Consider the following 21,181-nt stretch of genomic DNA (forward strand, 5'->3'; position numbering starts at 1 on the left):
TGCTCTGTATTTTTCAATTCTCCTTCAAGACTGGCTCAGTACTTAGTACTGTGGAGATGGGCTGCCAGCGTTCACCCCTGCTGTTGCACCCAAAACACAACCAGCAGCTCTTCTTCGTGACTGGAGGAGAACTTGTGTGGTGCTTGTACCCAAAAGAAGCTGCATGTGGTCTTTCTGATGGAGTTAGAGAGCTCCAGGACTGCTGTGATAGAAAATCACAGGAGTCGCCTTTAGATTTGTCCATCTCCCTCCTGCTGCAAATGGCACAGAGATGGTTTACCCACAGACACCGAGCTGGCACCACACGCACCCCCATGCCCACGCAGCAAGGGCCACGATTCCTGTTTGCCTCAGCAGCCCGGTCTTTGCTGTTCCTGTGGTTATCAGCTGCTCTTGGGGCGTGAAGAAAGATAGAGGCTGGAATGACCATCGTGGGTCTTGCAGTCCCACACAGCTGGTATTTTGTTCTGTCACTGTTTTCTCATCCATGTCTTGTATTAGAGAGCAAAATAAAGAATATGTGAAAGTGCCTGTATGAAATTATTAACATACAATTATAAAATATTAATTATAAATTAATTACAAAATTATTAAATACAAAATAGAATTATAAAATACAGGCATTACTATGGCAGAGGAACCTTGTAGGTGATGGGTATCTCTCCTGTTTCGGGAGTGACTTCTCTAAGCACATACTTTGTGTGGATCAAACACATGCTTTGTGCATAATCCTTTTCAGAATTGGCAGGTTAGAGCTTGTACACTGTATTTGCCTTTTGATCTGGCATGTGTGCAGTATAAAAGCACATATAACTTCTGCAAAAATGTCAATATTGTTAACGGTGAGATAGCAATGAGATGGCAAAATATTATCAAGAAATACATTTGCTGATTGTTTTATGAGAATGATTTACTTGGCTTTTACTGGCACCACAATTTTTAGCTGATCATTATACTCGGTTGTAATCCAATCACTAGGACTCTGCTCAGTTACCATTTCATTACACGTTTTTAATTATATGTAATAGCTTAGTACTCCTTCTTATATTAAATTTTGTGGTCCAATAGACTTAATTTGTTGCTCTAATTTCCACACACTTTTTTTTCTCTGAAATGTAATACAGTTTAACACTATTTCCCTTGTTTTAAACTATACTAAATCTATTGTTGCTGTGCCCATTTGTGTTTTCCAGTCCACACTATGGCAAGCTCCACCGAAGCAGCAGTGCCTTGATTTCCCCCGTGATGTTTTCCAGGTTGCGGTGAGCCTGGAGAGAGGCAGGCACAATTCCACCATGAAGGACCACCAGAGGAAGCTGTCAACACAGAAGGTTCAACAGCTGATTAGTTTTCTTTATTAACACTAGTTAATATCTTACTATTTAGTACATTTAGTTTTCTTGGAAATTAAAGGCAGCAACTGAAATCATGAAAACTTTGGCCACCACTGACAGAGAGTATTAGCTCTTTTTAATGATATACTACAAGCTTACATTTTTTGCTGCTTGTTTAATCCAGAGTACATTAATTAGAAACAAATCCGTATATTGAACATCACATCTTTTTCTCTTTGGGTTTAGCGATGAAATAAGACTAGAAAACGTCCATAATATTAGACTGCCTCAGAAAAGCACTTATTCTAGATAAATCTGTTTAGCTGTATTATCTCAGTTCCTCTGCCTATATTTTCAAAAAATGTGATTACCCACCCCCCCAAAACTAGCACAGTATTAACAACAGCTAGTTGTGACAGGAAGGAAAAAAAAACAACAAACATGCAAACCTCTAACTAGTTTCTGGAAACCGTGCTAACTGGTCAGGAGCATCACAAAAGAGTTACATGCCAGACAGCTAGAACAGGAGAAACATTAGGGCAGGAATTACAAATGGAAGGAAATGTTAGATTTCAAACAGACACTCGGCAGCAACCTGCCAGTACCGCAGCCCTCAAGGGTCAGACCTACAGAGAATGAGGACATCTAAAGAAAACCTGAGGCAACACTGGCTCTCTGTTATCTGAGAACAGCCACAATGCTGCCGAGGGTACTCCTGCGCAGAAATAATGTACACCTGTGAAAAACCACAAAGAGTCGGCAAATGCAGCTAGCGGATTCACTTGCTGGCTCGGACAGCATCTGAAGAAAGAACTATTTAAAAACACAAGAGGTGGTGTTATAATGAGGAAACCATGGAGAGCAGAAAGCTTATGATTATTGACAGAAGTTGATTAAGAAATGGATTATTGTCTGGTAGGATGTTGGAGTATCTACTGCCACCTTTTTCGTACGTATCTTTATGTAAATTTACTTTAATTGAGGTATTCATTTACAATCATTATTTTCATTGGAAATGTGCTTTATTTGCATTTGAAAGCAAAGAGAGGAAAAAAATTAAACACAACTCGCTGACCCCTGCCATGTGACAAAGGCTTAGCTTTTTGTCACTCTGACCCAAATGGATTAGGGCCAGGAAATAAAAGGTCAGTCTCTATCAGTACCCCTGTGTGTCACATTTTCATTACATGTAGTTTCCAAGAAAAATATTCCAATTTGCCTAGGTAATTATGCATTCTTTATGCATTTCCATGTAGTTTTCTGAGTTTATTCTGAATTCAAAAATTACCTTTGACTGCCGAGCCTATTAAAAACCAACCCTTTGTGAAATATCGCTCAGCAGTTAGGTGTATGTGGTAGATTTTGTAGCGGTACATGCTCTATTCTTTTTTGCCCATTTAATTTCAAGAATCTTCCTTTTCACAGTAGTCCCCCCATCACTGGAGCCATAAGCCACCAGGACCAGAAGACCATGGTTGGATTATGTTCCTTTGGGAACTTGCAAGGTATTTCCTTAGTCAGGTACAGTGTGAAAGCAGCATTTGCTTGCTAAAACAGTGCTCGGGGCAGATGAAATAAGAGTGAGTCTTACCTGCTGTGGGATGGTGCTCATGGAAAATGTATGGAGGAAGCACCCCAGGTGCTTGGTTAACACACGGACTGTGGCATCTCGCCATGGGGAGAAGCTGGGAATCAGGATTTAGCTGCTAACAGTGTCGGGGAGCCCCTTGTCCTGCAGCTGTGCTGGCTGGGATGGGCAGTGCCCTTGCCTGGGGGATGCCTCTGCTGTGCCTGGGGGTCCCCTGGCCTCCCCTGGCCTCCCTCAGCCCGGCCAAGGGCAGGAACAGGGGGAGGCAGGGCTCCACTGGGTGTTTGTGCTGAGCTGAACTTAGTCTGCTAGAGAAGTTTCTGGTTTAGTAATTTTAATGATAACTTTTTAATCTGGTCATTATTTTCTTTGATTGCTAACGCATTGACCTCTGGTGACAGCTGCTGCTTGTGCCTGCTAAACTTTAATGCAGGACACAGTAAAGAACATTATGATTACTTGAAAAGGCAAGGTGTAATGCATTTCAGATTAACAGTGAAAGAAAGGCTATTCAAGTTAGAGCTTCACTTTGCCGTATCACTCTCTATGCTGCTTTCCTTATTATCAGTACAAAAAATGAAATGGGAATAGCACATCTTTTAATTTTCTTCCACTATTACCTCTTGATTTGCATTCAGAGCTCCCAGAAGAAATACTGCTGAATTCAGAAGTAGTCTATTTAAGCTGCATGGTGTTTAAAAATTGTTGGAAGAGGTTAAGGTACTGTATATTATGCAGTTGACCTTACTAAGAAGCTACGTTAACAATTTAGACTTATAATTTTCTGCCATTACATTTTGTTAATTTTTTTTTTAAAGCAAAATCCATTATCTCTTTTGGTACCCCTGCAGGTTAAACCTTTTGATTTCTTTCTGACTTATTTTGTAAGATTTCTAAATTGTATTTAAACTTCTTGTACTTAAAAGGTTGTTTTGCCACCGTCTCTTTGAAAAGAGGGATTTTTTTTTGTCTCTCTCTCTCTCTGTACTTGGTCTGCAGCGGCTGTGCTCCTTCACAGCATTTTCCTTAGGAGGAAAAAAACAACAAACCCTCCATGTGTAGGAGTCCTGCAAATACATTTGAACTCTTTTGTCTGGCACTTACTTGTCTTTACAGCTGATCAGGTTAGAACAAGGTGTCTGGATCCTGCCTATACCAAACAGCAATAGCCTACTGGTATGTTGGGCTCAGCCTCCTTGGATTTAGCCTTTGTTTCATGGCTGTACCTAGTGATGACCAGCACCAAGGCTGGGCATGGAGAAGAGCAACAAATCCTAACAAAGCTACAACAGAGAAATGTGCCGGGGAAGGGAGAAATTGATCTTGTGACTCTTTAGGCTGTGTAGCCCTTAGTAGAGGCGTTTGTTTATGCTCTGTACTGCTGCTTTCGCTAAAAAGCTGTGTCAGTGGTGGGACCCTATCACATGTTTTCCCAAATGCCCAAGGTGTCACCATCCCGGCTCTGCAGGATCTGCAACCTCACTGGTCCCCAGCAGTGGGGGTTTATGGTGCATGCTTCCCCCAGGTAGTGCCCGGACACTCTCCTGCAGTGTGAGTTGGCACGGGCTGAAATCTGGCCAAGCAGCACAATGAAACTAAAGCAGCGTGGACCATCAGCGGTGCAGTCCTGGAGGCTGCTCGTGCCTCTTCTGCTTGGCCGTGTGGGCACAGTGCCTGACCCCGGGGCTGGCAGGCAGGAAAGGGGAACCCCTTCACTTCCAGTTGTGACCTGTGGCTGCAGGCACAGGGTGAAGGCGGTACGGGCGTTTTGACATTTCAATGTTTCCTGAGTTCCTATTAATTCTTCGCGCTATTGCGACAGTCACTTAGGCTTCAGACAGCAAGAGCAATGGATCAACAGCTGCCTTTCCATTGTAAAGTCAACAAAGGGAGCGAGAGGAGACCCGTACGGATCCCAGAGCCAGAAGGTAGTTTTATTCATTTAATCTCTAGGTATGTAGACTGTGATCAGCACCATAGCAACTATCTGAGCCACTTGACTGAGTTATATGCACAGATAGCAACACTTGTTATTTATACAGCACCCTTTATTGGAAAATTTAAAAATGCCAGATACCAGTTTCATTGAGATAGGTAAACTGCATTCATTTGTTGATATGGAAGCGCCATAAAAACTCTGTGTCACTGGGATGTATCTACGTGATAGAGACTGTTTGGCAACAAATACGTGAAACAGTTAGAGATTCTAAGGAATAAAAGAATAAATAAAGGGGATAAAAACATATTAAATGGATGAAGAATCAGCCTATGTGCAGAGCCAATCTGAAACTTGGCAGCTTTATAAACCAGTTAACACAGAAATAAATGAAAGTCCAAACAATAGGAATAAATCTGGAACAAATAAAATCATGAACTCACAAATGTTATGAATTGATTGTAAAGATAATAACATCTTACAAATTAATTCTGTCCGTATGGTTTATTCTAATGCATACTTTGCTTCTGGGAAGGTTCTGTATCTAAAAAAGCTATATGAAGTATACTCACAGGGCAGTAAAAAGAGAAATAAGAAATATTTCTCACTTGAAATAATAAGACAGAAATTTGTCTCTGTATTTGGCTGGTTTTCCTCTGAATCATCTTGAACTTCTAGTCAGACAGCAAAGCTAAAATAAATTATGTCATCATGCTGCAGAATATTTCTTAACTGTGTAATTCTTTCCTTTGCAGAATGCAGGTACAGAACAGCTAGTGGTCTAATGTATCAGCATTTCCCTGGTGACCTTCAGCTTTTGCAGAATTTATGTTTTGACTAATAGGATTAAATTATTTTTATAAATAAATAAAACTTAATGTGTATTTGGACTCCACGCAACCCTGGTCAACTCCAAAAAAATATACTCTGCATCTGAGGAGAAACGTAGAATGTATCAATGAGGTCATCTCTGAAACTTAATTATGAAATAATCATTGCAACTTCTAATTTCAGGCTTAATTAGCTTTATGACATCCAACTTCCCTGAGCAGAGCTGGTGTGAATGTGATAGAAAGACTTTTGCCATGTAAACATCACTATTCTCTTGGCACCCACTTGGCCCCCTAACTGCTTGCACGGCAGCAATATGGTTAGAAGGATTTTGGTGGGAAAGGTAGATGCCAAATCACCTCATGGCTCCAGGACCCCATGTACTGCCCCAAGGGGACAGAAGCCAGAGGCCTCTCAAGCACCACATTAGCCGAGGTCCCAACTTGAGGTAAAATCCTGTCCAAGATAGGTACCTTGGAACGTTCACATCTGTGAATGAGGCGGACAAATTAGTCAGATAAATAAAATTATGAATGCATCACTTCTTCATTTAAACCTTTCCAATGTAAATGGTTTCTGTCTTTACATAGGAGCATCGGGGCCCTGTTTAGAAACTCTAAACAAACTGGCTAGTAAAACTGTAGTGCTGCAGCACTGCCAGACTGCCACCTCCCATGGCAGGGGTGGATCTGGCTGGGTTTACGTTGGCCATCCATACCAAAATGGATGTAGGCTAAATGCAGTTTCAAGGCTAGCAAAAAGCAAATGAAGTTTACTGTGTCTGCCAACTAGCAGCATTGGGATTTATGCAGAAATGAGGCTGAAAGTACAAATAAGGCCAGCGACTAAACCTTTCCAGTAATTACATTTAATAAGGTACTGTATGTTATTTACAGAAAACATACATCACACGGTTCCTACACATGAAATGCACACAAAATATAAAGACAAAAGCTGCACTTCATAACATGCTAAAGAAAATAAATAAAACGTAATTATTTTTGCACAATAGCTATTACATAAATAAATACTCTAGAACATAATGAATTAACATTTATTTACAGTCTATTGAAAGTGCAAAACAATTGGCTGAAAATTAAGATAGCTGTAAATGCTTAAGACCAGAAAATACGTGTTAACCAGCCAGAATTAATTATAGCTGAACTTGATTAATGTCCAGGAAACTATTCTCTTGAAATCTGTTTGTGCATATTGTGCTCTTTTTGAACCAGTCTTTTGCTACCTTTATGCTATTGATTTTGACAATCTTAATAATTCATAATGGAATTTTGTAAAAACCTGATAGTTTAAAAAAAGAAGTAAAATGTAAACACAGAGTAATCTATTTATCATTCACAATATTTTCAGTCCTGTCAGTTTTCTGAAATGGCCACACTGCTTGCAGTAGTAGGCAGTATGAGTAAGATTAGAATTTTTTCTTAGTATCTGTTCTATTTCAAAGAGAAATTTTTTTAAGTGTTCTCTGAATGGAATTGTACCTTGGACCTCTCTTGAAGCTACACTTTCATCAGATGCTTACGTACATCTTATACTGAGGTCAATGGTAGCTGGGCAAGCAAAACTGATGATCAGTGTTTGTCCTGACCTAAACAATAAATTGTGAAATACAGTTTTTTAGTTAGAGAGAAAAACACTACCGCCCTTAAAATTGTTAGAAGCTTTTTGTGCATTTTTCACTATTTCATCTTTTTTTGCATTTTTTTTCCATATGAGAAGTCTTTACTACACATTAAAATGAATTAAAATTACACAATATGGCCACCTTTAGAGCTACAGTGCATATATTCTTCCTCAGCCAAAGCTCTCTGACAGACTGGTACATTGTACATTGCCTGAGACCTTAAGAATATGTTTTTGCTTATTTTCGCAGTGGCAGTGCAGTAGCAGAGAAAGTGAAGTTCTTAACAAGTGACCTTGACAGGATAAAAGATCATTTCTCATCATTGCCTCAAATGTTTATGCCCGACGCGGCTCTAGTCGGTGAGACATCTGTGATAAAGTTCTCTGGTTGTCAATCACATTTAATTGCCGCACATAGCTCCGAACATCCTGATGGTTCTTATTAGTTAGGGCTGCGTCAGGATCTGGTGAAAGAGAAATGATGTAGGATTGATACACTTAAACGAACAAATGCCTGAACAGAATGCATAACTCATTACAAGCTGTCGCAGGAAACACCAGATCCTGGTGAGTTAAAAAGAAAATATTTAGAAATCTCTCTCTTTGAAACCTTTCCTTCATATCTGATAGTCTTTCTGGTTACTGCCCCCACAAATTAACTTTTCCTCCCAGATATCCTTGGCTACATTTGCTCAAATTGATGGCCCTTGGTTGCAGTTTTATACATCACCTTACCAGTCAATAGCTATAAATTCTACAGCTAACTAGCATGATTTAAAGCTTGCTATCTGCTTTTGAACCAGCAGTGTTCACGCTGGTACAAAAATATATAATTGATTTAAGCCTCCTTTCATGAAATATTTCTATTTCTATCTCAGTATTAAATATTTGTATAAGTGTATTGCTTAGTGGCTTGCCCCATTCAAGACTAAAAGTTTACTACTTGTTTACAGTACTTAGCATAACTGCCTTATATCTCCTCTCACAACAATTATGAAATACCACTGACTTCAGATTGGAGTATCTTCAGCCTCACAGTGCACAGCTTACAATTTAATGAAATACATGGTAGGTAACTTAGAAAATTTCTTCAAGAGAAAGACACTGAAGCATCTACTGTATAAATGCACACACACAAAAAAAGAGGGCTTAGACACGGTACATCTATCTACTGACATTTTGTTATATCACATATAGTGAAAATCCACTTCAATTTCTAAGTAACTTATATGTGGAGATCTCACTAGTGCTCAATACATTGAAATTAAAAGACGCATAGCCAGAAAAACCTTGTAGCTGGAGAAAAAGAACAGCTCCCTTAACTTGATATTCTAGAGTTAAGCCTTGACCCAGATGGAAAGAAAAATTAAAAAAAAAAATGTATTTTTTATACTATTTATTCTGTTCTTTGAGAAGGAGGAAGGCTGCTGTAAGGCAAAGTGAATGAAGCACTGGGGAATGCAGTGCCAGTGTGGACTGCGTCTCACAGTGCACTGAGATGGGACGAGACCTGCGGAGCAAGCCTGTTTGATCACACAGTGCTGTCTACGTACCTGGCCCCACGTAAGTTCTGGTAATTATACTGACAAACAGGTTTTCAGTTCGTCACCTTAGGCAGTTACGTCACCTATAATGTCATGTTTCCAGCCTGGTTTCCTATAAAAACAGGGTTTATGCAAGGAAGCATCTTGCATTTACCTGTGCGCTTCTGTCTGCTGGCCTCACTTCAACCACTGCTGAGCCCAGTGGCTAATTTCAACCTATTCTAATTTGACGGCTGTGTAGAGACCTCACAGATACATAGCTCCTTCACATTCTTTGAAAAGAGATGGAAGAGAAAGAGCTTATTAGAGCTTCCTGAGGGATGGTTCACTCAAGTGAAACATTGGAGGATCCAAACAGGGAAGATTCACTGGAAACCAGGCTTTTCAGTTCTGTTACACGCAGAATTAGTTGCAATTACTGTAGCTACTGATGATAATGCTGACTGTGCAGATGTTGTAATACACTTACTGAAAGATTGGCTTCGGCAGAATTTCACCGTCCTGACAGTGTTGGCAATCATGCGCTGGAAAGAAAAGATGGGATGCAATCAGGGAACAAGCACTGTATTTCATCATCATTTAAACGAAGCACCTAACTGTGCCTGAGTGTGAAGACATATGCCAATAAAAGCAGTCATATGAATGAAAATATAATTTTAATGCTGATACCCTCATATGTAGGGTGTGATTTGCATTTACACAGGCTTTAAATGAGCATGAGTGTAATTTACATGCACTCAGAGAACCCTTTCCCTTGCTTGGATGCTATAAAAGGCCTTAACTAAAAATGAAAATCAGCCCCTTCAATGTGCATTTCTTTGATACCATCTTCCCATATTAAAAAGTAAAAGGAATATCATGTACAATGGCTTGAAGTATGTACACCTTTTCATTTTAAAACCGTCAATTCCTAACAGCAAGGGCATTTCAGTTGAAGACCTTTCATATTTCATATCAGTTTGAATTTGAAATGCAGCCCTCCTTGAAAAAGACAGCAAAAAAAAACCAAAAAACAACAAACAGCTGAAGGTCTATATTCACCAATTCCTTCTGGAAGTGTGCTCGATTCACATGTGAGAAGGACACAGGACTGTGGCCCTGTGGGCAAATTTCATCAAACAGACCTGTTAGACCATGCTAGCTTGCACAAGTGTATCTAATCCAATATGACAAGCAGATCCATATTTGGTGGATACTCCTTTTGGCAACTCACAAAAAAAGCAGAATTCACTTCGGTCGCTTTTGGCTGTGCTCACTCCTCCATAAATAAAACATCATTGCGCTCACTCAGGTAAGAAAATAATATTCAATATATTTTATCTGATAAATCAGATGCTATTTTACAGTAGTTTTTAAGAAACAAGGGAAACCAAGTCAAAGTGAAACATTTCAGATTTAGTTCTGGACTGCAAAATTTTAATTTGCTTGTGCAGTTGACACCACCCAGGTAATACATCCACCAGTGCTGAGTAGAATTAGTTGTTCTTCACGATATCAAATAAACTGAAACTTCATCACTAAAACTGAATTCCCTTAGCTAGACTGTTTGACTTATTCACCGCTTTAAGGATGATGTGTATTTCGGTTTCTTTTGCTTAGGTTAAGTTTTGCAGAGGAGGGAAAAGCTAATCAGAGCCTAATGTTTGTTTAAACACTTTCATATGGTCCAACAATTACAACAGAGTTACTTGTTTTAACATAGCACACTCTCACCAGGCTGCTGCATACCTTCTTGAAATTTTGTGTGAGATTCACAAAGTAGTTGTAAGTATTGATACAATAGAATGACATTTTCTTACTAGCGAACAGTAAAACGTAGGGTATATGCTCTTCAAAATTCATACTCAATTATAATCTTATGTGAAAATGATTAAATTAAATATTTGTCATTCCAGGAATGGAAAGCACCAATGTAAGACATTCCTTACAAACATACATGCTGAATAACTTTAAACATTGTCAAGCCCAAAAACGATTGTGGCTGGTGGTCAGCATTAGAAATACTGCTGATACACATACTATGTTTTTGTGGATTACACATTGTATAATCAAATGAAATGTAGTCGCTCTGAAAGTGATGTAAAAGTATTTTAATTCTAAAATGCAAATTTCCAAAAGATCACAGGAATTTAGATATGAGTCTGCTTATATTGTTCCTAAAGTCATATGGATGTACACGTGGAAAATAAGTAGATTTCAAGTAAGAGTCATTTTTGTACTATGTTAATTTTCATACCTCTTCACTATTACTAAACAGATTTTCTAAGGCACTTACCTTGCAAACATTCTCATATGTGCTTAGCATTAAGCATGTGAATAAGCCCCATTGACTTTGATGGAAACTCTTAAATACTCGAAGATAAGCACCCATTATAATACTGGATTGAGACAGAATGCACTGCATATTAGTGTTGGTTCTTCAAGTCTAACCCAATCAAAATGACAATCAAAACAACACAAACATGAAAACATGAATGTTTCATAACTCTGTAGATTCATATTTGTCTCTGACTGTTATGTGTTGCTGCTGTTTTGACTCTCGTAATTTCAGAAAGTACACCTCTAAAATAACTATTTCAAGGAAAGATCATGAAATTGAATTGGACCAGCTAACCTGATGAAGTGTCAAGAGTGTCTGACTTAAAGGGTAGCCTTCCTAAAAACACTTCATTTTTATGAAGACTGCTGGTGCTGCTTGATGTATTTTCTAAATGGGTTGTCAATATACACCCTAATTTTTCATATCAGTAAATTTTTAGGTTTTGAAGCTTCATTTCACAACGGTCTTTGAAGCTAGGCTGTATGCTCAGTGTTTGATTAGTTTAGTATTAAGTTTCTTAAATGAAAACTTAAGATTTAGCAAAAAGGACTGTTCTGCTGAATCATTTTACTTTTTGTTTTCTTTATGTGGGAAATTTGTTCTTGAAAAAAGCATAGCATTCAGAATAGGTACTGTAATGTTGTACTGGACTGAAAGACAAATGATGAGTATAGTGAAGGTTTTAAAAAGTTCTCACTATTTCCAAATTTCTCATTATATGGACGGTTCCAGGCAAGGAGAACAGAAGTGGCAATGAACTTGTCTGACTTCTGGTTAAGGGTTGAACTGCCTATTTTTCTTCAGTTGGCTTAAAGGTTTCATTTTAAGGAGTTACTTTGCCTATTCCTGAGGATAATCTCATTCAATCTGTGCATTCAGAAGTATGCTGGCTATGATGAAACACAATGGAATGAGGAAGTGGGTGTTAATGCAGAATAAATGGAGAATCTTTGACCAGAAAAGAACATCACAACCCAGTGGGGAGATTCTGGAGCATTATGTATCCTTGAAGAGCTCCTTTCACATTGCTTTCTGCAAGGGCTATTGTACTTTCTAATATAAACCCCAAAGAGTTCCTCTTCGGAAGGTGTGAATTGGATGGAAAAACAGTACACGAAGCGAAAACAAATTTCCCTCCCTGAATCATGCAGATTAAGTTGGATTCTCTTCTTTAGATGCAAGAAAACTGGAAACATGCAGAGAAAATGGTCAAATCGAAGTTTAATTGCCATCTCCTTATTTCTTCTTATATCCTCCTATTTCTTCAAATAGAGGATTACCTCTAGTTAATACCTGAAAAAATTAACCTCTGTTTACTCACTGTGCTAAGAAAGACCATTACGGAGAAGCCATACAAACCTAAATATGTATCTTTCTGAAATAGAACCGACTGCATAATATAACAAGCAACTGCAACTACTAGCATGCTATATATATACACAACAATACCCTTTCAAGTTTTACGCAGTCTGGAATGGTGGCAGCAGGCCAGCACATTATCTTCTAATCCATTCCAAACTGAGGTTTTAAAATGTTATAAATATTCATATATGCCATAGAAAACTACTAAGGGCTTTAGTCACACACTTTTTGCATAATCTTTATGTTCCAAAAATGAAAGAATGTTTGCCCTTTTTTGCATAAGGATCAGAGTGTGAATTCCCTTTTGTTCATCTCCACAAAACCTGAAAACCAATATGCACAGATTCTCTAATCCTCATTTCACACCTGAAGGGTGAAGAGGTTTGACAAAAAGAAGAATCAGTGACCAGCATCATGGCACTCTTGTGCTGCCATGGCAGGTCAGCAGTTTCAGAGCTCATTCGTGACATCTGCTCCCTCTACAGGTGCTGTTTCTGAGACATGCTGCATGGTAGAGTTATGTGGAGATGGTGCGACGGAAAGTGATCTTTGATCAGGCTGTCTGATGATTTGAGAAATGACACTGATAATGTTCCCAAATAAATGCATCTCTTTCTTTGAATTCAAAATTCAGTAGCGGAAGTTTGAGTGCAGGATTACTCTGCTGAAGTAGGGAAAAAAGTGCAAATAAGTATGTGGCCAAGAGGAAGAAAAATTTTATGAAATATTGCCCCTCCTTAAGGAGAGCCATGCCCAGTAATTTGTCCCTCTCCTCTCTCTTCTTTCCCTGGCAAAACATAATCCTAGGAAAAGGCTTTTGATCTTTTTCTATATATATAGTTGTAAAAGCGGTGTCACTTGTTTTACAATGAATTATTGCCTTGCAGTTTGCAGGTTGTCCTGTATGTGCAAAATCATACAGTTTATAGGAACTAATACAACTGACAGTTTGGGGGGTTCTCCTTCACCTGACGAGAGCTAAAAGACAAATGTGTATTCCAGATCACAGACTAATTGTGTTTGCTATTTACTGCCATCTTTTACCATTCTTTCACTTGCTTGCAGATCACAAAATGTTCTCAACCTGACAAACTACAAATGCAGCATTTTAAAAACTTCTGTTCATTCCTTGTTCCTCTATGACATCTGTGTTTTCAATTTTTAAAATATGGGTTTTCTAAAGCAACGTGTATAATTAACAGCTACTATCAATTCACTAGTGGAGAAAAGATGCAGGTAGTTTTTACCACACAAGGTCAAGGAATATACACCAACCTATAAGGCATATCTGAGCAACACCATGGTGGAAACAGCTTCTCTCTATCAGTTTATTACAGTGAGATAAGTAAAAGAACTTCAATATTACTCTAAAAGCATGTCTTGTTTGGTACTGAAGACAAAGCCTTTTAACCAAACACTTATACTGCTAATACCAGTAATTTAGTTATTCTGTCTACTTACTGACAAAAGCGTAACATGTTCCAGGCTGGATTTTAAGGCGAAATTCTAGTTTCCACCATTCCACACTCTCGCCCCCACCCCACCTCCCTGCTTCATGCAATGAAGTGGCATAGCAAAGAGCACAAGCAATACAAAGAGCGTACATATTTCTGACACATTAAATATTGCTTGCCCACATCTTGTACAGAGTAAATGGGTCAGCCTACAAACTTCCCTGTTTACACATAGCTGTGGCTCTACCACATGTGGTGTTCTCTTCCCTGGCTAGCTTTCCCTGCCCTCCTACTCCTCGCAACCTCCTCCGAATAAGAGGCATCCATGGGGATAAGGAGATGGGGAAAGGGAAGAAGGAGCAGGCAGTTACAAAGGTAGCAGCAGGTAAAACTCAGTAATGCTCTGTAGAATGATGTCCCCTCGACACTGCCACTAACACAGTTCTGCCGCGACACCTCTGAAAAGACTTATTTGTAGGAAAGTGCAGCAGGAAAAAATTGACTTGGTTTCTTTCCTTTATAGCTTGACTTTTTTTTTTTTTTTAAAAAAAAAGGCTAATGTGGTTTAACATCAAACTGTTTTCCACTTCTCTAAATCGTTTTGTCCAATTTGAAAAAAAAGCCCTGAGTTTTTAACTGAAATAAAAGTTCCTACCAATCTTCTGTGAAAATACATGGCTGTGGAGAAGAGAAAGATCATGTAAGTGGCCTCTTCTCCTGTGTCCTTCAGGGAAAATGCTGTAGTGCAAGTTCCTACGTTATGACAAAAGCCTATTCACACAGAATTCCCCAGCAATGAAGAAACCACACATGCCCCAGCCACGAGGAAAGCTCTGAGCAGAGCTCAGGCAGCCATGATACACAAACATTTAGGAAACCAGGCCTCACTGTTTCTGGCACTTAGGAAACTCCCGGCTCAGACACTGTCTGACAGCTCCTGCATGTTTCAAGATGCATCACTTAATATAAATAATAACAGAAACATCAGGAAACATTAAAGATTTAAAAGAATCTGTTTCAGCTGAAGGGATGCCACTAGATCAAACTTCTACTTTTGGCTGCCAGTTACAGGAATAAAGTTGTCAGCAGCACATCAGCTGTCGGGATCAGAGCTCTGTGGTGAGAATGCAGACATGATGCCAGAGGCTGTTCTCGGTTTCATCACTGTGCTTACACGAGAGATGGAGGGACCCACCTCCTCTGGTGGAAAATGGCACCTCCAGTGGGAACTACCCAGATATTTTTATTCATAAACTTAAGCAAGCATCAAAGTTAGGATCCAGGGAAATCATTTTGCAAAGAATCAAGATGTTTTTAGACAGATCAGTAAAAGAATCTCCCCCAGAAATTTTTAGAGGTATCTTCATCTGCTTGTAACAGAATGTCATGCAGTAGAAAACAAATAGCAGAACAACAAATGGCAGGACATGATTCCTGTGAGGAAATCTGGTTTCTGCTTTTCTCCTTAAAAGAGCAGAATAACATCACAGAGCTACCTTGAGTTCATACTTATGTAAAAGAGAGCACAATTTATCTGAGAGTTATCTGGCTGAGTGGTCTTGTCTTCACTAGTTAATATCTGGCAATTATGTGTGGATATGACAGTTGTAAGCCTAACACAAGTAGGCGGTAGTGACTGAGGTTTAACAGTACGCTTTTCTTCTTTGCTTGACCTGATGACATATGCAAAAAGCTAAAAACTGCTGGGCCTACATTAGGACTTGAATGAGTTATGTGGGTGGAATCTGAATACATGTGCTTTGAAGAGCTATGGGTTGAGAGAAGCAGTAGAAACACCATAGAAACATGCAGAATAGCCAGTAAGGAGCATTAAAACCACAAAAGATATACTTGTAGTAAGGCCTGGAGAAAAAGCAGAAAGAGCTTTTAGGTAGAGAACTAAGGAAAGGTTTAGAGTACTGAGTGAGGAGAACGTTCCCTATTCTCTTGTGTGGAGGAACATGAGACGTGATATTGATACTCTGAAAAATAAGTAGCATCAAAAATACAACAATTGATCTCCACTTTCCCCTCCTAAATGAAATGGTCAAAGCTCAGATTACTGATCAAAAAAGGTGATACTCTATTTATTCAGTATACAATTTTATTTCAAACCTTAGGGTGCTCCTAGTAAAACCATGCCCTGGAGATAAGATATTTTTTAAGATAAGGGCATGTGCAGACTTGGGTGAAAAATGAAGACCTGTAGCAGTCCAGATATAGACCAGTTTAAGCTATTATAATTATCACTCTTGTCCTCAAGAGGTGTAAGTAGGCCAACTGAGGTGGAGAACAGGAAGTCAGTGACTTAGATGGCTATAGCAATTCAGCTGCCATCCCTCCTGGTTTGGAGGTGCTCCAGCTAAGCCTGAGATCTCTTTGTATTCCCCCAAATATTTATTATCTACACTATTATAATAAACTAGAACAGGCAGTGTAGGAAAAAGTCATTTCTTCCAGGTAGAAAGCTCCAGCCTTAGGAAGGAGATGGCAACAGAGTCTGCATATGCAATTACATAATGTCATTACTGCAAAGTGAGGTCAGGCCCTTACTCAGACATTAACACTATCATTTACAAAAAAGAGTCTCAGCTAAGTAGAGTGGTATTTCTACCCTAGGACTGTCCTGGAACTAGACTAAAATCTTAAGAAAGAATTTACTCAGTGATAATCACTCTTCTGTGAAGCTTTCTAAAGAGCTGAAAGTCCTCCTGTTTTCCCCTCCACGTTATCAGAGCTCAGAAGGTAAGAAAAGTTCCTCTGTAGTGCAGTGGAAATAACCATGCAGTGGATCTGGTTACTGTAGTACTAAGCACAAGCAAATATAGATACCAGAATTGATATGGTCTAAGAGCATGGCTGAATGAAGACACAGAAAGTCCAGGTTTAGCTTTGCAGTGCAGTTGCTAATAGCTGGGCATAGATAACTCTGGTTCTCAGATCTGTGTGTCATTAATCACATTAATTAAGGACATGGTCTTAGCAGCCAACAAAACTACTTCTCACTACTGAGAAACTTGAGTTTCAGTCGAGATTCCTTCTATCAGAAGTTGCCTGCCTGCAGTTTTTGACCATGGTGTTTGAAATGATGAGAGCTTAGGTGCAGGATTTAAAATAAATCAAATCTGAGCATAATCTAACCTTCTGTCACTTATCTCCCTTTCCAATATGAAAGCAACCACGTCACAGAAGGCTCTTTACGTTTGTTAAAGGAAAAGGGAAAATAAGATGTTGTGCACGTTCTGAATAAAGCTCCTTTCACTCTCTGAGGAGCAATGCAGAACTGTCCCAGCCTGTGGCAGTTCAGTCCTGTTTGAAGGAACAGCAGTTAAAATCATAGCATGGTCCCAAACTGGCTGTTAAGAATTGTCTAACGCTGCTTCCTATCACTGCTGCTGCCTCTCCTAGGAAACATTTTGGCTGTGCATGGCTCAGTGGACAGTTTCTTTTCTACCTCTATGACGTTTTCCAGAAACCCAGAGGACCCAGGCCCTCTGCACAATGCAGACTATTTTTGCCAGCTTCTGGTGCTGTCTTCACTTTCTCTGGCCCTGGAAGTCATTGTTTAGAAGTTCATTCTTGAAGAGATGAATAGGGAGGCCTTTTTATTTTTCATCCCGCAACCATAATTTCAAAAATGTGATACATACCATTTTTTCAAAGTTTACTAGATTGTCAGTGAGTGTCTTGTTTCCCTCATGAGTAAACGTCATGTCTGTACAAGAATAAAAGCCACATTAAAGCCCATAACTAAATCATGGCCATACAGAACAACAGAACATTTTATCTATGCCTTACAACAATCAAAGCAGCTATAAAAGTAAAACATTTAGGCTTTAATTTGAAGCATTTCTGAGACTAGTAAAATTGAGGTATAATATTCAGATGCACTAAAGCAGTTTTTCTTGACTCTGTGTCATGCTTTTTATAATGGAAAAAGATCATACCTCACACTGAGATTGATTTTTGCTTTTTCTTGATGCTTTTTACTCTTACTCTTCAAATATTTGACAAATAGCTTTCAAGTTAATAATTCTGGTAGCATCCAAGCTTACCTTTTATAAGAAGTGGCATGAAGGGAATTATTGGAGGGTCCAATTTAGCTACAGTTAGTCTGTAGGCCCTATGGTTTCTTGATGGATCCTTAAGAAAAAAGAGAAATCAAATAATTATTAATACGTATTATTAAATGTATTAAGACACTGCATGCATTCATTTAGATGTCATGGCATTTATTAAAATCATTATCTTCTCTTGTGGCTTTAAAAGTACATCTGAAAGCTACGGATGCCTTTTATCATTTTTCCATGCAGTTTACACAATGAAAATGCAGCTGCTAAACACAAACAGTTTTCATATCAAATAACAAGGTAAGATACGATTACAAAAAATTGTTCATAAAAGGAACCACATATTTTACCTCCCTCCTTGCACCTGCAGAGACAGTATTCTGTAACACTAAAATGTATTGCCTGGAAAAATCCAGGTTGGAAAATATAATTTCCCATATGTACTATAGGAAAACATGTGATAAAGCTTTGCTGAGTTTCCCAGATTAACTTTGAGTGGTACATAAGTTCTCTCAGAGTAGGTTCCTAAGAGTATAATTTATTAGTCATACATACTTGTTTTAGCAGCTCTAAAATGGGATCATAAACTTCTTAAAGTCAAACAAGGACATATAAAATGCTCTGAATCAAGGAATTCAAATCAGTTACTCAGAAACTGAATTAGCTCAGATTGTGCATAGAATAAGGGATCTATTACTATTCACCATTAAGCTTTCAAATTCTGCATAGATCTTCTTGAACTTGCTTGGAAGTTTCTGTTAATAAAAACAAAAATAGCAAACCTTAATTAAATCCAATTTGTGTGGTAATTTTACTGTAAATGCTAGTTCCTTCTACAACGCCCTAAGTCAGGAAAGTGCTCTTTTTGCCAGATATTTCTAACAATGTGCTAATCTAAAATACAACAGGTCTCCTAGCAACCAGATTATAAATAGAGACGGGACCAGCCATGAAACCTGGATCCTGATTTAAACCCCAACTTGGATTTACTCCTACGGGATGCTTAGGTTTGGATTTTTGTTTGGTTTATGTTGAAATCACTAAATTCAGAATTTAAGTGAAAGTTCAAGTGAGTGGCTTCAGGACATTCCTCGTTATAGCCCATCTGAAAATATAATTTATACACAGCTTGCAAAGGGGTAGCTCAGCTTAATTATTCATACCTACGATGAACTGCCCTTGCAACATTCAAGTCCATGCCTGGGCATTTCCAGGAGGTTTTCTGTTCACGCTAATGTATCATCAACTGCTGCTCTAATTCTTGACGTGCCCAGCAGCCTCTACTGCTTTCTGGACTATAAATTAATGAATAGGTTTTCAGTCCACAATACCTACACAAGTAAATTATGGTCAGTTGATTGCACAGCGAACGGGATTTACAGCGAAATGGGCATTACTAAATATTTTCATATTATGTTCATAATATCTTCCTGTTATTTTAGACATATTAAATAATATTACTATAAAGACTATAGCATATGTTATAAATTAGTTTCAGAAATTAGACCAACTTTTTATGCACACTCATAAGATGTCAGCTTTCTAGTTTTAATAAGAAGTTTCACTATATTTGCTGATTCAATCAGACTGCTACTGGCAGCGGGTAATATTAAAAATTAATAGAGACTTTATAGAGCATAAATGATTTTTTTGCAACACTTTCTACATTTGGAGTGTGTACCCTAGCAAGATATTTACACTGTGCCACAGCAAGGGCCTAATTTTTAATGATGTGTGTGAACAACTGTGTGCCTAGTTTGCATATGCATGCAGATTAGGTATTTGTGAAATAAGTGGTATAATTGGACATTTGCACCTGCAAATATTTAATTTGTGCAAGCAACTAATGTAAATGCATGATAATATGGCAAAAATCAGCTCTTGATATGTTTGTTTTTAAGCATAATCTCTCTCTCTGTCTATATATATGGCTAAGAATCAAGTTGCAGAGGTTCTCCTGATAAATTGACTTCTCTACAGAACCAGTGTGTGACAACATTTCCCGAACTCAGGTTCATACTCCACACTAACAAATGAACTGTGTACCTCCCAAGCTCAGACCCTGTGTCTATTTCAGATTGCTGAATGTAGTATATAATTCCAATTGCCTCTTCTGTCATCACACTATGCCTGTGCTGTCTCAGATCTCCCAACTATTCCTCTCTGTAGCCACAAAAGAAAGGTCATTATTTTTAAAAACTGATCTGCAAATCTTTGCTTTCAGTGCTGATTGCATAAATTACTTGCAACATGTACTTCTGAAAATGGGGCTGGTGACTTCTCAGTTGTGTCTGTCTGAACTCCTAGTTCAGACCACTTTGTTAGGTGTTCAAATTTCAGCTGTGGTAGCATCATGCTAACTATTTTGAATTTCTAATGAACAAAATACGTGCAGATACAAATCTGCAGATCTTTCATCAACCAGAACATTCTCAGTAGTTACATGTGTTTACTACCTCAACCTGCTGGACACTGCAACTTGTCTGTATACTCGTACACAAAAGAGCAAAGCCACAGAAACAGGTGGAAGCTCTGAGAATGAAGACCAAATTGATAGTAATTAGGGGAATGCATGTCAGAGAGAAAAACAGAACCCATGTGTTACTAGGGTAACAGAGTCCATATGGAGATCAGCAAATAATATGTATAAACAGAGGATGGATTTTAGAGAACAACATATTGAGTGATCTGAGCAAATGACCAGTAAAGTCAAAAAGAGGATGGGCTGATGTAAGCGGCTAACTTGCTCACCCTGTTGGGCAGTTTAGCTCATCAATAAAGCTAGTAGTGTCACACTTGTTAACTGCTTGTGAGGACTAAACACATCCACAGGTATACCTCCTCACTAATAAAAATTGTCATCCTTAGCTAAAGGATGACGCTCAGGAGATGAACTACTAGATCTAATATTATCAGTAATAAAGGCCTAACTGATGTTTTTGCTAACTAAAAGCAGAAATCCCAGTCAAACTTCTTAGAACTAGATTGTAGCTAAGACTTACCTCCCATGTTAATGAGAGACGGCTCACGGCAACATTACTCAGTCCCATAATGATAGCAAAAAAGGAATTCAGATTTTTGTATTCTTTACAGCTGAAACA

The 21,181-nt window shown here is 38.6% G+C and overlaps 1 protein-coding gene across 3 annotated transcripts in view; it reads right to left on the minus strand.

Moving 5' to 3' along the window:
* Window positions 1-6,541: 6,541 nt before the first annotated feature.
* RAPGEF4 (Rap guanine nucleotide exchange factor 4) overlaps window positions 6,542-21,181 on the minus strand; it is a 152,801-nt gene continuing 138,161 nt past the window's right edge. For 2 of the 3 annotated variants that reach the window (XM_035568018.2, XM_035567993.2), the window contains 6 exons: window positions 21,083-21,173; window positions 18,785-18,835; window positions 18,066-18,153; window positions 17,661-17,725; window positions 9,344-9,398; window positions 6,542-7,794 (listed from right to left, as the gene is read on the minus strand). In XM_035568018.2, coding sequence (XP_035423911.1) covers window positions 7,667-7,794; window positions 9,344-9,398; window positions 17,661-17,725; window positions 18,066-18,153; window positions 18,785-18,835; window positions 21,083-21,173 — 478 coding nt within the window. In that variant the 3' untranslated portion in view covers window positions 6,542-7,666. The remainder of the gene's footprint in view (window positions 7,795-9,343; window positions 9,399-17,660; window positions 17,726-18,065; window positions 18,154-18,784; window positions 18,836-21,082; window positions 21,174-21,181) is intronic. The other variant, XM_035568010.2, reaches the window with a different exon arrangement.

This window comes from Cygnus atratus, chromosome 6, assembly GCF_013377495.2.
Source record: "Cygnus atratus isolate AKBS03 ecotype Queensland, Australia chromosome 6, CAtr_DNAZoo_HiC_assembly, whole genome shotgun sequence".
Lineage (NCBI taxonomy): Eukaryota > Metazoa > Chordata > Aves > Anseriformes > Anatidae > Cygnus > Cygnus atratus.